Consider the following 18,842-nt stretch of genomic DNA (forward strand, 5'->3'; position numbering starts at 1 on the left):
GAAAGAAGTTGCATTTTTGCACACTGTATTCTCGTAATTGTGTGGGAACAGGTAGGTGATTGCAGAATGTGTTTTTAAAGCAGGTGATGAGCTTTTAATGCTCGTGAAGCACTGTGGATGCAAAGCATGTCAGCCACTTAAGGGGGATAAAATAGCGTGCTGTAGTGTGGTGCTAAACATTGACATGAAACTAATGTGCTGTGTAATTTGCATGAAGCATTTTTAGTACAGAATAACATAAAATGCAATCCTTAAAATGATCTGAAAATTGTCGTTAATGTGTAGATCACGTGGTCACAATTTGCATGAGCACAAATACTCGTAAAGGTAATGAATGAGTCTTTTTTTTATGATAATCGACATATTTGGAAATTGTCTAAAGGGGCTTCATGTCCCCTTTTTTAGGTTTACTAAATTTGATCAGTTTAGGATTAAGGTAAAATGTTTTTTTTTCATGAACATGGCCAAAATGACAAGTTTCTAGAAAAATCTCTAAAACGGCAGTCCCATTATAAACTCAACATATACTCCTTTTAAGGGGAGGTTCTGCTACTGCATCTCTTCATATGAAATTGCGGCGAAGACACTCTGCTTTTATTGGACGTCATAAGCTGAGCCAGTGCTGGGAAGCCGGTTGGCTATATATCACTGCGAGAGGTTTTAATCTAATTCTTTCCAGCTGGAGCGTATTCCACGGGGAGTTGTGTTGCTGCAGGAAGGCAAAGCGTAGCTTCAAATTGCTTTGGGAGCGTGGGGACCAGGAATGTCTGTGCCACAAAAAGTTACTTCCATTCTCTGTTGAATCACTGTCACCAAAGGGGGATTTCTTTAGATGAAACAACTGGCTTCAGTGTTATATTTACTAAAGTGTGAAAATGGACCTGGTTTTTGTACTGCTTTAATCACTGTTCTTTCCGATGCCAGGTCTGACCTTTGAGTTTTAGCACATTGTGCAAGATTCATATTTGTTTTAGATCGTGGTTGTCTCATCCCACTTTTACCAATCAGAAACTGAATGGACGTTTTTAGCACTTTTTTATCATGATGCACGATTAATTACCATTTTAAGTATCAATGATGATAATTGCTTGTGTTGCAATCGAAACGTCGTATTCTATTATTTAATTTAATTTATTATTTTATCTTTAGACGTGACTTAACCGAAAGAACCAAATAATAATTCCTGCAGTCACGAAAGTTCTAAAATTAAGAATGTTTAAACCGTCCTTAATTTTTTAAAACATTCTTTCGCAAGTTGACCCCCGATTTATTCCAATTTTGCGATCGGTGTCATGTCATAAGATCCATAATTCCATTTGGAATGCTCACAGGATGGGTGCGTTCCAAGTGTAAAAGGGTCCACAGTCGAGATGATTTTACTTGACTTCTGAGGAATCATTCGCGTTGCCTCTATTGATTTCACAGTCGGGACTGCACTTTACCCAGCACTATACTAGGAGATTGTTTGAAATTGTTTGAAATTGTTTTTGTGCAATTCAGTAATAAAAAAACACTTAATATTATGGGTTGTTTTTAAGCAGTCATTCATGGCCAGGCGTGAAAACCTTCAACTTGTGACTCACTAGAGAACCCAGTTTAATTGTGGGGGACTGCCTGGATTCAAATCCAGGAACTGAGCAGTGATGGCTTAGTGCTCTGACCTTAGAGCCAACTAACCACCTCTCACTCCTCTTTCATTATTCATCCTAAACCAAGTTGCCTACATTTTTTTATTGGAACACATACTGTAGCTCTACTTTTCATGGTTAGCGCAATTGATTTAACCCCCTGCCCACAGGCAGTTGAACAAGTGGGAAAGTTTCTGAAATCCCCCAGCCTCTGTCCACCCAGCAGGCTAAATGGGTAACACCACAGGTCGGCAGATGATATCGTGCGGGGTACTTCCACCCCTTGTGAGGGCGTCTGGCCAGCGTGGAAGAGTAGGCCAAAAATTATTCGTGGGTTGAATCCCCTTGTGCCAGCCATGGCGTGAGCAAGAAATAACTGCGCTGTACCCTTCTCTTGCGGCGTCAGAACTCGCATCAATAGCGCAATAAACCTCAACGCTTCTGATAAAAAAAGCGGTCCTTTATATGATTTTAGCTACGTTTATTATGTGTGGTCGAGATTATCTTAAGGCTTCAAACGGCGTCGCCAGGCTGCAATCGGGGTGAAAAAAGGCGGAATTGAACAACATCATCAAGTCTCAATCGGGGTTCATGGCTGCGTTAAATGAGGTTTGTTGTGCTGAAGTCAAGGGATCCAACGTGATACTTATTTCATTATTTTAAAAGCCAAGAAAGAAGATTTTCACAGGTTAAACAGTAAAGATGGCACAGTATTGAGTTTTGCCATTCAGGGGGAAAGTATCATAATGTCAATATCACAGTTCAAAGGTTAAAGGAGACAAGACTGTTGATTTTCTTTGATCCATCCTACATGTTTGACATTTCAATCCTTGGTTTTTTTTGGCCTTTTGTAGATGATATTCTGAGGTTTACAAAAGCAATTGTTGCATGCCCGCGCAATAGGACACCAAAAGCACGCCAAACAAATATGCTGCTGTTATTGCCATTCTGTTCTTTTAAAGGTACACGAAGCATCTTGTAACCCGCTGTTTATACATCCGTTTGTACACCATTGACTTAATTTTACAAACCAAAATCTATTGAAAGTTAAAAGGTCCACATTTAATTGCGTACGGGAAAATATTTATCGCTGCCATTTTATTTTATACGATACACATGTTTCTGAGTGCTTATTTTTGCGTTGCGATTCACTTGCGTTCATTATACGTGAACAAAGACATCCACACACGTTGATACTTTGATCAGTGGGTGATGAACGAGCCCTCCGATTTTATTGCCAACCAAAGTACTCTAGAATCATGATTTCATCACCACTTGAATTTTACTGGATTAATCCTTGTTTGAAAAGTCTGCTTCCTAACTCAACATTTGAAACATTTCACGTGCACACAGGAGAGGGGGGGGGAGATGTGTTCCCAATTTTTATATTTAATCGAGGAGATTGGGCCAAGATGCAACATTTTAGATGGTCCGGAAATTAAATTAATTTTGGCTGTATTTGAAGTTATTCTCCATGGCGTCATGTATTGCACTTTTGCCCACAAAACAAGTGATGTAATTTCAACGATGTGACATTAAATTTCGATTTAAAGCTTTCGTGACTACAGGGATTCATTTTCTTGGTTCTTTCGGTAAAGTCACGTAGAAGGGAAGTAGTAAAATAATAAAAATAAATCAATAAAATAATTCTCACGACGTTTCGGCCACAACGCAAGCAGCCTGAGGACGGCTGCTTGCGGCTGCTTGCATTGTGGCCGAAACGTCGTGAGAATTATTTTATTATTTTATTACTTCCCTTCTACGTGACTTTACCGAAAGAACCAAGAAGATGTGACATTACTTAAGTTATTATTATACACAACGTTTTACGTTCAAACGATTTCTTCACCAATGGGATTTCATGTTACAAAGAAATGTTTGTTGCAAAAAACAGTGACGACGATGAACATATAATGTATTGGAATCCAAAAATATGCGAAATCAGAACTAAAATAAAAAAAATGAAACCTGAACCTCATCACAAACATGTCTTGTAATTAATAATAATTCATCTTTTATACAGCACCTTTCATTGAAAGATCACAGAGCGCTGTGCATTAAAAAAAGTCAACACTTCATGAATTAAATCATGGTGAAAACGACATCTACACACACAAATCGCCAAAACCTGGAATACACATCTCTGATCAGCTGAGATTTTTATTGTTGCAGCTTCAGCCCTGAAGCCTTCAACAGGATGTAAACTATTGAGTATCTGTAGTTTCTTTAAAATAACCCACTCACGATTTTGCATGCGTTTCTCTTTGTCAGTGCATTGTGGATGTACATTACCTCACGTGTAATTAATAGCGATTGCCTCGCTGCATTAGTGGGCTGTTCCGGAGATGTAATTCATCCTGGTTACAGTAAAGGGAGGTAGGCCACGGTCATAGCTAGTGACAGCATGTAATTGCCTGTTGTAATTTGCAGTTTATCAGCAATGGCTTGGCAGGCATTGCTTCAGCTGGCGCAGGAGGTCAGTGAAGATAGGCCCCTGACTATCTCTGGCCATGTTTCTCCGAGACAGCTTGTTGTTAAAAGATATTTACTGTTGTACCCAGTAAGTCAACCGTGAGACGAGACCTCTATAAAGAATTACTTTTGTCGTGAAGAGCATCATGACTAAAGCTTTGAGAACCACCAAAGGCTTTGGAAATGCTGTTTTTTTCCCCTTGGACATTTTCAACCTGAAGCTACAACCAACAATGCTGTTGATGAAAAAAAATATTGTGTTCACTCCCTGCCTGAGCTGATGTGCGTCAAACACATTTGTATTGGTGCCGTGTGCCTTTGTGTACACAAGCATCTGTAAATGTTCAAGCTTGGCATAGCATGCTTGAGTCCAATTGTGTGTGGTGCCATGTTCATTTCTCATCAATGCCAATGAGTATTTTCCACATGTGTATGCATCTGCAGGTGTGACTGTGTCTTGCTCCAATCCATACATGCATCTATGCTTGTGTTTGAGATGTAGAACCACTCGGAGACAGAACTTCATGTCAGGGCTTTATCCCTGTATTAAAAACTGTTAAACACATTCCTGCGGAGGGAGCTGGTAGGAACGTTGGGTTGCTCGGTCAATGGCCAGGGTCAACGGTGGCGTGGTGTATTCCGCAAGCCGGTGTGAGTAGGTTAAACGTTGAGTTTTATAAGGGCACCACGGGGTGACCAGCCCCTCCCCACCCAGCCCGACCCCTCCCACCCCCCACCCAGCCCCACCCTCCCCACCCAGCCCTTCCCCACCCTCCCCTCCCCACCCAGCCCCTCCCTCCCCACCCAGCCCCTACCTGCACGACGGATGGACACAATAATCCCCTGTGTGACTGGTGTAACCAGAGGTTCCTCCCAGTATAATAACACTCTAAACTCACAGGAGAGAAGAACCTCGCTCACTATCAGCCGGCTCTCACAGGCTTCTTCGAGTTCTACTCTCGGCTATCTCTTCGAGACCTCTTCCATATTCTTAGGGTTTTTCGGTAAAGTCACGTAGGTAACAAATTTAAATTAATTAAAGTAAAATAAAATAAAAATCACGACGTTTCGGAGGCAACACAAGCTTCCGTCTTCAGGTGGTACCGTCACAGCCCGACAGCCGATCCACACTCCCGGGTTCCCACAACGACGCCGTTCACGTCACGCGGGGGGGGGGGGGGGGAGTACCCCTTAAGTACCCCCTTACAATACCCGTGACATGACGTCATCCCACTACCCCATGACGTCATCACGCTACTCCTCAACATTTCTAGATTTGAAGTTTTCGTGACTGCAAGGATAGGTTCTTTCGGTAAGTCACGTAGATGAAAAATAATAATAAAATAATAATGATGAAAATAACTATTATTGTAGTGAGTGACTACAGTAATAGTTAGTGAGTGACTACTCGTTACAGTAATTTTGCTGTGGCTGTTCCACCTGATGATGGAAGCTTATTCTTGGTTCTTTCGGTAAAGTCACGTAGAAGGGAAATAATAAAATAATAAAAATAAAACATACTGACAAATTTCTCACGACGTTTTGGCCACAACGCAAGCAGCCGTCCTCAGGTGAAGAAACTTGAGCTGTTGGAAAGACAGCCAAGAATATGAATCCCTTCAGTCACGAAAGCTTTAAGACGGAAGCTTGTGTTGCCTCCGAAACGTGGTGATTTAATTTAGTTATTTTCCTTTTTTTATTTTCATCTACGTGACTTTACCGAAAGAACCAAAGAGTTCTCAACGCTTGTACCCCAAAGAATGTGTTCACATAACTCTGGCTTACCTTACAGCCTTTGGCACACTCCACTCCTTACTCTTGAAATCTGTTCCACCCCGTGGCACTTTAGACATCTCCTTGACATTGGGAGTAAGAGATGAAGGTGATTCCCTGTGTTTCCACCTCTCATGGCAACCTCTCGGGAGACATCGTCACATTTGCTCATCTTTGCGTTTGAGCTCTCTCCAGTGCTTCCTTCTCAATTAGTCAAACCCACTGGGGTGGAAGGTGAAAGAGAATGTGGTTCATGGCTTCAGAGGGGTCGGCCAAGGACTTGAGATGGTGGTTTGAGGGTCCTTGCCGTGAAAAAAAGACCGCCCTTAGATCTCACAGAACGTGATATCAAGACAGAAATGGATACAAGTCAAGGGGGAGGAGTGGCGCGGTAGTTAGGACACTGCTATGCACCCGTTGACCCGGGTTTGATTAGCGGCTGGGTCTAACGTAAGTGGTGACCGATATCTGATTCTGTGGCACAGAGCAGATTTCGAGTGTGTGAACTTGAACGTGTTGTTGATGTAATCTACTTTAGTTATTGTTCAGGTTTGCTTTTAAATATATCTGCAGATATATAAATAGCCTTCAGTCTTGCGCATTTACATTTCTTATATATTTGCCATTGAAGACCTTTCATCCATCCCATGCAAAGCTGTTGACCGACATGTGGATTGAGTTATATAAAAAAAAACAACGTACTTTTCTCCTGTAAATTTCATCTACTGACCCTCATGCTGCAGTACCTTTTGTAGATACTTGAATATGAGCATAAATATCCGTCGACCCTCAACTGTGAATAACTATAATAATAACTATTCCTGCGCATCTCATCTGAGATTCATAAATTATTGATATACATCGGTTATTCAGTCTTTATAACTTCCATATATTAATGCTTACGTTTGGCACGAAAATACGAAACATTAAACCCCTTGTGAAGTTATGAAATTCGATACAGTTTCGGTGTGTATTTGCCAGAAATAAAAAAAGAAAGTCGAAGTGATTCCACTGGTGCAGAGTTTGTATTTCCTACTGAAAAGGTAAACTGTTAAAACTGCTTTGAATTCGGAATTTTTATGTGGAAACCCAGCCGTTCCTCACAGGGTATAATGCCATTGTTGTTTTTTTGCAAAGTCTCGGACGCGGCTGCTGCTGCTGCTGCCAGTTAGCTTTTTCATAGGATCCAACAACGTCCGTATTTTATCGTGAATACTCGAGACAAAAAATGTTTATATGCGTGGGCAGGGTTGGTTGGAGGGGAGGTTTTGGAAAACGCATAAACACATTCTCAGCTTGAAATTATTGTCTCATTAGCGCACATACTTTTGATTCTGAAAAGCGTTCGATGTGTGTATCGTTTTAAAGTCGTACCTTCTACCATAGAATAAAAAAAAAAATATTGGCGCCACGCATCGTGGCCCCGTGCGTTTGAGCGATGGATTTTTGAAAACCGTATTTTAAGCAGGACCCATATTACAGCGCGATGCACTTTGCAAAAAGGAGACAATGATGAAAATTAGACGTAGTGAGCACCGCGATGTGTGGTGGGCTATTAAAGTGTGTCCTGCTGTTCTGGCTGTGAGCAGCTCTCAAGCGCAATCATGTGTGAAATGTGGAGAGAAACTTGCATAAGATGTAGTAACATGATCGTACTTGTTAACCCTGTGCTGCTTTGATTGCTTTTTAATGTCATCTTCATCATGTTCAGGTGAGAGCCCATGGAGACTATATACGTCATATTTGTGGGCGATCTGCAAATGGAAAAGGTGTGGGAAGTGCAGTATGCAATTATAATGCATGTAACAAATGAAGACAATGATACATCCTCAACTGGATGAAGGGCTACCGAGGCCCGTGTCTGTTGCGAAGCTTGTTTGACCATACTTTAAGCTGGTTACTGTGGGTTGGTTAAGATTACCCAGGGCCAGTTTAGATATCACTCGTCACTGGTATTAGCCGTGGCCGGGAATCTTATCCAGGATGCTTGGTTCATAGCTCTGTGTGCTAACGACTCTTATCACCGCTCCTTTTATTTATAAACGTTGCAATTCCAATATACAACTCAACACATTCGTCAATAATACTATCTTAAAAGGAAATATAATGGGTGACATTTTGGGCAAAGGCCCCATATCAAAGAGATTGCAGAACAGAGGAATTGGAGACTGCTCTTTACACCATGGGGCCTGATGACAATTGCAGTTTTAAATGTTTTCCGATGACCAGTTTTTAAATGGGCCTTTGAATAAGAGACGAAACGTTCTGTTGTGAAAAAAATATTCCGAAATAAATTCGGTAGATTTTTGTCGCAAATTATGGAATTGTTGCAGAAAATCAGGTTAAAATTAGACTTGGCCATGGATTTGCAGATATAATTGTTTTACTTCACGTTGTTTGGTCTTCGAGGCCACACCTTATTTTTCATAAAAACAAATTGCACCTTGATTGACTTTGTGTGTAAAGTCAGTCTAGGTGTCCTCTGTTCTTGCTGGCTTGATGTCTTCAGGTTACACGGAATGATATTAATCTAATGCGGGGGTGGGGGGAGTTAGGAATCAATACCAGGAGTGTCGGGAAGGCTGAATAGTGCCCACAGACCATGCACATTGCTTTCTATAGCCCGTATCGGTGAGATTACATCGGAGAGTTAAAGTGATACAGTGGTGCAGGATGAATCGGGTAGCTGAGAGGGCATTCTTTTCGACTGTGAATAGCTGCGGAAGTATACTATTGATTATGTAATTGTGTTCTTCCTTGTATAACGGTGAAATATTGCCTATTATGCAGCTAAGAGTATTGAAGGTGAGCTTTTGTTGGAACTTGTTTTTTTTTTACCAAGTCTCACCAGATTTCTTTGTATCCTGCAGTGAATGCCCTTTGAAATCCAAAGTTCATTTTCATTAACCGTCCAGTGAGTACTTGAAGAGACTCAACTTTAGCCGTTATTATTGCTATTCCACTTATTATGCAGATCTTGTACTCTGAACTTTAATTTAATATAGGATTTAATTAACGTCACAAATACGGTTAATGCCTGTTTCCAGGTCTCCAAAAGTTGTATTAACCTGCAGCAAATTGTTACCTTCTTTTTAACACTTGCCAACTGAGGTTGAAAGTGTTATTACATTATCTCTATGGCCTTTTTTTGTCTGTCTGAAATGCACTATCAATTTAACTATTGTAAATATTATCAAATGTGACCGCAACTTTATAGAAAGGTTGTATTGCTTTTAGGGCTTTGCTTACAGAAAGCCCACCACATTGATTAAAAGATCGTCCAATATTTAGGGACAAAATTCAGCACTCATAAAGTTGCTTTGACATTGCATGCGACATCATCTTATGACATCACATGCCATGCAAGCACCTCCTCTTCCCTGCCGGTGATGTCACTACATGTGACATCATGTCCGTTTGTGGTGTGAAACGTGACATTTTATTTTAATAAATACTTGCAAGGATAAATGCCTACTGGAAAGCTTTACAGGAACCACGCATTAATGGTTTTTATATTTTGTTCTTTTTATAGATGTGCTAATGTAATTTGCCAGTTACAGTCTAAGAGTACAGATGGATCAAGGATTTTGCTAACGCCTGATCAATTGGCAATTTTTTTTATTCAGACTCCCTAGAGCTTAATGTGCACTCAACATGTGAGCAATCACCAGTTGCTGCTCGTCCTCCGAAGAGTTGAACATGACTGAAGGAGGTTCAGACGACAATTTTCAATGGATATTGTGTGCAGTCATCAGCTTCAGTGCCAAGACCATTAAGCACTGCACAAGTGGACCATTTTATAGCGTCGTAGGCACTTCTATACTTACTCCCTTACAGCTAAAGTCTTGGATCACGCAAGATGTTGGCCTCCTATGTATGTGCGTGTTTGTTTAACCTCTTTCGCACCGCATGTGGCGAACCGTGCCAATCGGAGCCGCGGCCTTGTATGGTGACGAGGAACTGAGTGTATTTTAACAATCCAGTTTGTCATTGCCTCTTCGGACTGTGAAATAATCTCTGGTTTTTCGGCCGTCGCAAAAAGATATACGTTAGCTTTGCTCGTTTCCCTCCTGAGGGTTTTTTAAAAATGGTTTCGTACATTACAGTCGTCCACAGCGGTCGCATTGTTTGAGCTGCGCTTTCCACAGCGCTGTCGTGAAGGTTAAATGAAGGGCTGTCTTGTTCGCTCGGCTAACTGTGAAGTTGGCAGGATAGGAAGCCGTAGACGCGGGTAATGTAATGTTCATTCAGATCATTACTCATTGGGAACATTTCACTCATCATTAAGTTATTTCAGCGTTGGTCACAATTGATATTAGTATTTAAAGTAATCTGTAATTAAACTAAATATAGGGGAATGAAGACTGAGGAGTATGTGTGTATGGGGTTAGGAGTGGGGGGGGGGGACCCGATCATGACACAATGGCTTTGCAAGCACATTTATTGCATAGACTACAAGGTAGTTAATTATTATATTAATTGTGGTTGTAAAACACTCATTCGCCAGGAAAATTGTGATTTTTCATTGCATATATACAATGTTCTTTTATCTTTCACCCCAACCCAAATATAATACATTTTGCATGCAACACAAATTTAATGATAGTTTTATGGTATAATCAATATTAGACTACTGTGATAATGTATTGGGCCTTTTTTCCTCCAGGTTGGATCCTTAATTGTAAATATGGCACAAGTTAAATTGTTAAAATTATAATTGCACATTTCCAAATTGAAATTAATATAACAGTGCATTACATGCAACAGTGATTGTGGGTTATGAAGTGGACAATATCTAGAAAACAAATCAGTGTGAGATGTAGTGAACATCTTTCATCTATGTAGTTTTTGTGTGTGTTGGCAAAGTCATACATTTCCACTTGGATTAAACCAGAGTTTATAGTATAGTGAGTTCATGGTCTCAATCTGGATCACAAATGATTGCACGAAAAGAACATCATGTGCATGATTCAGAATACTAAATTCGTTCGAGCCCAGCCGCAATGGCTATATTTGGATACGCGCTATATTTTCACACGCCAAACCACCCTAGACAGCACGAAGAAGCACTGGATCATGTTTTTTTAGGAAAGGAAAGATGGGTCATTTTCCAGGGTTATTCTCTGACGTGGGATCACTGATTTCAGTCAGCAGTCACCGAACTGAGCCCTTTCTTTGCTGCGCATCCTGACTTCATACATCACAATAAATGTACAAATGTGCAGCCCCTTGCCTGTCTACTGCTGGTCGAAGTACACTGCTTCCTCATGAATTTGCGAGGTTTATTAACCTTACTTTCACCAGGATGGTCAGCACGGGTTCAGAGGAGAGAGGGGTGCTCAGAACCATTTCAGATATCACCTCGCCAATTATGTTAGTCCCTGGCCGGTGATCACACTCTGGTCGCTCCGGTTATAGGGCAGTGCGCCTCTATCCACTGCGCCACCACTCCACCATCCTTCCACAGTCGCGATGAATTCCAAAGAATATACCTAACTTAAGCAATGATTTGATTGCTGCTGCAATGATTGCTTCAGCAATCAAATACTATTTAGGCAGACGCATGGTAACTCTAGCAGCAGGCGTAAGCTGTTGCAAAGGGTCCGTGATTAGCATTAGTGAGGTCACCCATAATGATGCTCTCGAAATCTCCTTGTGGTGGTTCTGAAAAACTCTCTTGAGTATATTCCCATGAGGATTTTCCCTAAACATCGAACATTCTAAAAATTGGCAGTTGCACAGTGAGTGATGTATAATTAACAAGCTTTGGATTCTTTTCTGGCAGGAAAGATTAGGCAGACTCACCTCCTGTATGACCCACAAGTTGTGTTTTACATAGATTAACGATTAATCACACAGGCCCGTGACTTGCATTTACAGTTAACCACACGGCTCTAAGCAAAACAAATCTTGCACCTACTTACAACTCACGTGCTAATCGTGCTCGGTCTGAAGATCCAAGGGTGGCGCTGGAGGTCTCATTAATCAAGAGTCGGGTCAATGCCATCTCTTGGCTGTGGCGTTTGGTACAGTCAATGTTCTTTTCAGACAAAGGTGGCAACATCGCCTCTGCAGCTGACCTTTGTCCTCTTATATTCTGTTTACAACTTTCACTCGGATGCATCATCCTGGTTTGGCCTCATCCGTCACTTGGTTTGTGCAGGTTGTGGTCACTGGTCCTTCTGTTGCATAGTGTTTTTATTAGAAGCAAGAGTCTTTATTTAGACTGGAAGAATCCGATGAGCTAGGAAGCTCTTTTTCACAGATGTCCAGTCAGGACGGGTCAGAAAGTTACTTAGAAATTTTATGTAAAATGATAGCTCAACGAAGTGGCTTATCACGTGAAAATGTATCACATCCAAATACCCAAAAAACAACAACAAACAATGTAAAGACTGATAGGAGTGCACAGTATTGGAAAACTAAGGAAGTCACGAACATGTTTTAAGTCTATAAGTACTAATTGCATGGACAGAAATTATTGTGCCATTCCCTCCCTCAACTTTGTAATGAAGTCTTTAAAATATCTGGTCTCAGAAGGTTTTGTGGCACTCTGATGAGGTTTGATGAACCTGTGCTGTTATTTTTATTCATGCAATATATACTTTTTGTTCCTAGAATGAAATAAATCCTGTCAATTGATTGAAATTAACATTGATATGGTCGTTTTCTCAACATAGATAAAATGTTTTTTTCTCTCAGTATTTGTTTAAACAAACACACTCTGGCTTGTTTTAATCCTTTGGATTTCATCAGTACAGTAAAGCATGTTAAACAAATACAAAATGTTGCTGGATAATATTGGCCTGGAAAGCCTCGAGTGTGGCAGACTCACAGATATGTTCTATTTTTGTTCAAAATGAATGGAGATCTATGCACGGTACTAGTAGAAATGCTCAACAACACATAATGGGGTTTATGCATGCAATGAAGGTGTTATTGTTCATGAAAAGAAGCATTAACTATAATTAACTAAAGGCATTTGGATGCAAAGCACAAGGAATGACTGGTGTATGTTTTACCAATGTATAGTGGAAATTATGTTGGAGTCTACAATCCCCGCTTCTCCACTTTAAAGTAAAATGCGTTTTAGTCCGTCAACATATCGGCTTACCAGACCAATATTATCCAGCTCATTGCGTGCCCCTCATCCAATTACGTCTACATTTTGACGGCCTGACATATTCTAGCAGTTTGTAAAATCATTGCAAAAACCTAAGCATTAAAGTAAAACCTACACATGTAAAGGTCAAAAACTACTGTGGTTTGTACTTCATTGATCATTGTGTGTACACAATTTGCGATAAAAAAGTTTAACTTTTCCTTGATACGTAAAGGCTACTTGTGTTTTTGTAAATTTCCTGCTGGATTAGATTTTGGTTTTGTAATGATTGCAAATGTTTGGTGCTTGGGGAAGTGCTCTGAACCTTTCTGTATTTTGTAACACAATAGCCTTGAAACCTTAACCTTTAGCAACGTTGGACATTACAGTGGGACCAGTAAAAAAAAATGGAGACATTTATTTTGACATTATTCTGGCCTTTAGGGAACTCATATGTTCGTGGCATTTACAAGCCATTGAACAGCAAATCAGATTTCTCAAAAATTGACTACAGCATTTTTTAAGGCTTTATTTTTTTGAAACATTCTTATTTGTAAAGGTCAACCCATTTAATGTATTTGCCCCTCGTTATTCACGAACTTGCTATCTGCGACTTTGTCTTTCCACGAATTGCATCTGGAACTCTACACGACTCCATCGAGTGAGAGAAAGAAAGTGATGAGGGAGAATCTGATGTTAGAAAGTGATGAGATGTGGTGTTGAGAGATATTATTATGATAATTTTCACGTATCTAATAGCTTATTTACTTATTTAATGCATTTCATTAAAAAGTTCTAAATTTGAAGCTTTCGTGACTGCAAGGATTCATACTCTTAGTTCTTTCGGTAAAGTCACGTAGGTAAAAAAATGAAATTAAAATTAATAAAATAATAAAATCACGACGTTTCGGAGGCAACACAAGTCTCCGTCATCAGGTGGGACTGTCGTGACGGCTGTGACGGTCCCACCTGAAGACGGAGACTTGTGTTGCCTCCGAAACGCCGTGATTTTATTATTTTATTTTTTATTAATTTTAATTTCATTTTTTTACCTACGTGACTTTACCGAAAGAACTAAGAGTATTCATTAAAAAAGTTTTTCATAGGCCAATATCGTTATCAGCAAAATGTACTATTCACAGGCATCTCCGGAATGTATCCCTCGCGAATAATGAAGGGAACATTCTATTTTCCATCTTTGTATCTAACTCGTTAATGTTGAACACACACAGTGCGTTGGTGTTCGATAAACCCTGTTTGATGTATTCTAGATTTGAAGCTTTCGTGACTGCAAGGATTCATATTCTTAGGTTTTTTCGGTAAAGTCACGTAGGTAAAAAATGTAAATTAATAAAAGGAAAATAAAATAAAAATCACGACGTTTCGGAGGCAACACAAGCTTCCGTCTTCAGGTGGAACCGTCACAGCACGATAGCTGTATCAAGTGAGAAAAATTCCAAGAAACAGTATTTGTATATATACTGGTTGAGGGTGGGAGGAGCCAAGGTGGGCCCTGAATATTATTTTTGTGAGGTTCGGTGCGGCTGAAGCACGCGAATGAGCCTTTGTTGTGTAAACTAGGTGCGGATGATGTTTTACTCATATAACATTTCTAATGTTTTTACACAAATAAGGTATACACTGATATTCTATGGTGTTGCGATCGAAACGTGATATTTTTATTATTTTTCATTCACTTTATTTTCATTTTTATTATTTTATTATAAAGAAAAATTTTCTACCTGACTTTACCGAAAGAACCATAGAATATGAATTCCTGCAGTCACGAAAGTTTTAAGTCAAAAGTATACACTGATGTTTGTGTGGAAGATATGTTCAAATGTCTGAATGAGGCATACCTAGTTTTCGTATACAATTTGCTCTCGTATAATAGGTATCGTCCAATTAGTGCTGAATCCAAGATTGTTTTTACGTTACAAAATCAGCTTTATTAAACGGGACTGTGTAGAGCTACAGTCATTTAAATTGTATGGAAATGTGCATTAGACCTAATGGAAGACTTCAATTGCTCATGGGAAAATTTGTACTTTAATTCCCTCACTGGGATCCACGATTGATTGTGCAGCACTTACATTTTGTGCTCTGCCATTTCGTTCTTCCCAGAACAAACCCGGCAAATAGTCTGAACTGCATATTTCAAGGTCAGGTCGATGCTCTTTATGCCACGCTAGGTGTCTGTGATACGCATAGGACCCTTATGGATGTTTGAAGAACAGCCGAGCAATAATTTTAATAAAAAAAACATTTTTGGCAGGGAGTTTTTTTTTCGCTCCGTAGCAAAGCAGCCCAATAAAATCAGCAATTTTCATGCAAAACGGTCCATTTATTTTTGCACATGAGCCACAGATTCACTTTGTTTCAGATGTGCCCAGTAAACTACAAGCACAGTTTGCAAGTGTCGAGTACTTTCGTAAAACGTATTGAAAGGACGGGGAGCTTCGCGGGAAGAACACTTTGATTCTGGTATCGTCTATACGTGCTTGAAACATTTTGTTACATAAGGCAATGGGATATATATTGTCATTTGTCATCGTTCATACTTGTCAGAAAGCCATCGTTTTGTGCCGTTAGGACATTCGTTCTTCGTTTGCCAGGTATACGAGTCCGATTTAAGTTTCTAAGTAAAAATACGAAGGAATATTTTTGTACAGTTCAATGAAGAGAGCTTCATAAATATCCCCTCTGTACATTTCGGCTCATTTGAAAATTGTGTGGTGTTTCCATAGTTAACTTACGTTTAGAAATTAATGTAGAGTTTTATGTATTTTAACAGTCTGGTTGAATGTAAAATCGTATTAATTGTGAGCCAATTCGACTGCATCAATATTTTTTACCATTTTAACCAATCTGCTACATGCTGTTAATTAAACGATTAAATATAATGCTCTTAATTTTCAGTACAAATTAGAATTTTCCGAGTAGTGTTCAATTTAAATTTGTAGTGCATTTATATAGTTTTCTTTTGAAATTACCAGCAGCATTGTGCCAAATTCTATCTCTTTGTGAACGGTTACATTTAGGATTGTTTTTTTCAATTCAAATATACAGGGGGAATATGGTGCAGAGTTTGATGTTGGCTTTGCCCTAGTGAACGGTAGTTTAAGCCCAGTATGTTTGTGTGAGTGTGTGCCTGCCTGCTTTGTGGGGAGCGGTAGTGCAACGGTTAGCGCGCTGTGCTACGAACCTGGCGACCCGAGTTCGATTCCCGCTCATGGCCAGCACCATTGATGATTACCTAAACTGGTCCTGGGCCTCTCCTAGGTCGACTCAGCCTCAATTGAGTACCTGGTGTGGTGTGTAAACAACCCAACCTCCTCGTATGCGGTGTCGGCTTTCGTAAGTGCTTGCGAACAGCGCTTGCTCCAACAGTCTGTTAAGGCTATACGGGAGATCTTTGCTTTTGTTTGTGCCCGCCTGCTTTGATGATTTTTTCATGGAGAGAAACCCGCTTGGTGGTCCCGGTGTGACCACTTTTCAGCACTCGCTGAGATAAAATGTAACTCCAGAGGTTTAATAATGCCTGAAATATGCTTTGTGGAAAATAGGCCACTGTATTACGCATTAAAGTGAAATAAAGCAGTCTTGAAAGTTGGGAAAATATAAAAGCTAAGGAATGTTTAAAAAAAAAATCCTTACCAAAATTCTCATTTAGCGAATTAAAGTGTGTAATTATTTTGTCTTTGCTATGTATAAGTGACTATGGTCTCAAAAATCTAATTCCCTGCATAGTTTGGGTATATCTTTCATTTTTGCATTTGAATGGGTTACATAAAACATATATCACTAAGGAGAAACTGAACAATGAATGTACATATAATAGTGCTAATTCAAGTTTGAATACGCGTCTTCAGCTGTTGCCTTTATATCTTTACAGCTTGGATTTTGAGGAGTGTGCCCACAAGCTACTAAAGATGGAGTTACCAGCTGGCCAAGAGGTATGTTTTCCTTTTGCATCACGTTTCAAATTCCACGGATTAGATTTATTTTCGTCACTCATTACTTAATTTGGAAAACCAATGGCAGCATCGTGCCCTACTGGCAACCCATTTTGCAAGCCACTGCTACATACACATTTTTCCACACGTCTGCCGTCAGCTAAAACCTTCATACGGGTGTAGTGGCATAGCGCTGGCTGCTGGCAGAAAAGGGGATCTGCGGCGTGTGGCAGTCCTGACGTTAGCAGGCCAGGATATACACGAGAGGGGGATCTTGGGGAAAGATCACAGAAGGGACCCACCAGGAACCCGCTGGTAGGTTCCAGAAAGGGGGTGTGGCCGGGGACGGAACGAGGCCACGCTGACGGTATAAGAGGAAGGCCCCTGTGGGGGGGACCTCGAGGCTGTTGTTGGAGTGGGATCCCTGTCGTGCTGCTGAAGTCCATTGTCGCCATTCTTCTCGTCGTCTTCACCATTCTTCGCGTCGTCGTCTCTACCATCTCGGGGCGCCACTAGTCAGACAGCCTACCAACTGTCCTGGCTGAGTAGTGTCGCCGGTAACACTGGTCAACAAAAAAAACATTTTTTTCTGGCCTGGACTTTTGCAGCTGTTTTAGACTAATTTCAGGGTGCTGATTCCAAATCTGACCTCAGATTTGCTCTATCACATCTCATTTTTAAATCCTTTATATTAAGTTCGCTTGCTTGCGTGCTTGCTTGCGTGCTTGCTTGCTTGCTTACGACCGAGCAAATCTTTCGGTCGTTTTTTAACCCACTTCCCGTGATCCAATCGAGCTGACATTTTCCACACACACTCGTTGTGCCAGACAATTAATGTTCGTGAAAAAAAATTCCCAAAATTTTACACTTTTTAGGCAAAAAAAAATTATTTTACATATATTCAAATAGAACTCATTCATCGCTTTGGCTGAACGTCACAGTTTAAGAGCTCAGAGCATAACCCCTCCACAGGCCGTGGCGGAGTAGCGCAGTTGGTAGCGCCCTCGCTTCCCATGCCAAAGGTTGCGGGATCGATCCCCGCGTCCTCCACATGCGAATATATTTTTAAATCCTTTATATTAAGTTCGCTGCCACGCATATAAAGGATTTATAGTTTTTACGGGTTATACTTATTATGCTATCGGCATACCCCATTTTCATTGATTTTACCCGAAATTAACTCTGTCACTTATGATTGCAAGTTGTTGCGAGTCAGTGACTGCTTTAGTGTTAAGATATGGTGCTGTATTTTTAGGATAGTGTGTTTATAATATAATTTTAGGTAGCTATCCACATTTATTTAATATTTTTCTTCTGCAGTTTTTATTGAAAATGCAATATTTGATATCTCAAAAAACCTGATGTGATAGACAAAAACTGATGCCAGATTTAGAATAGGCACCCCAAAATTACCTTAAAACCGTTGGAATACCTTATTCCAGAAAAAGTGTGTTGACCAGTGTAATAGACGGACTCAATATTAAGTGTGTTAATCCCGATGGTGCCAGTTAATAAAGAAGTGCCTCGAAGTCTTATCGTCTCCGAGTTAGTCACTGCACGGGCATTGGTGGTATAGCTGAGATGGCAGGAGCTTTGAGTTGCTGGGCCATTTAAGTGCCTGACAAATGGTGTGATTACACTGACAGCACTGAATCAATGTGTTGTTGGCTTTGCCAACAATACAATGAAAAATGCTTTTATTTGACATGCTTGGTGGGCTTTATCTTAATGACATCTAACATTTTCCCATGTCAGGGATCAACATGTACGATTCTTGCTTTCCAAGTCAATAACACAGTCTGAACTCTGGGTTTCCCCCACTTTGGTCTTTCAATTTTTGGCAAAAGTTGTGTACGTGCCTGAATCAATTTGTGTTTGCTTATGTTAATGGAGCAAAAAAAAGAAAAACAC

General features: G+C 40.2%; 1 protein-coding gene across 2 annotated transcripts in view; it reads left to right on the top strand.

The window, feature by feature from the left end:
• The window catches only part of CWC22 (CWC22 spliceosome associated protein), a 99,087-nt gene that overhangs the window by 28,178 nt on the left and 52,067 nt on the right, over positions 1-18,842 (top strand). For both annotated transcript variants that reach the window (XM_078866026.1, XM_078866027.1), the window contains exon 11: positions 16,871-16,931. In XM_078866026.1, coding sequence (XP_078722152.1) covers positions 16,871-16,931 — 61 coding nt within the window. The remainder of the gene's footprint in view (positions 1-16,870; positions 16,932-18,842) is intronic.

Source organism: Lampetra fluviatilis, chromosome 21, assembly GCF_964198595.1.
Source record: "Lampetra fluviatilis chromosome 21, kcLamFluv1.1, whole genome shotgun sequence".
Classification (NCBI taxonomy): domain Eukaryota; kingdom Metazoa; phylum Chordata; class Hyperoartia; order Petromyzontiformes; family Petromyzontidae; genus Lampetra; species Lampetra fluviatilis.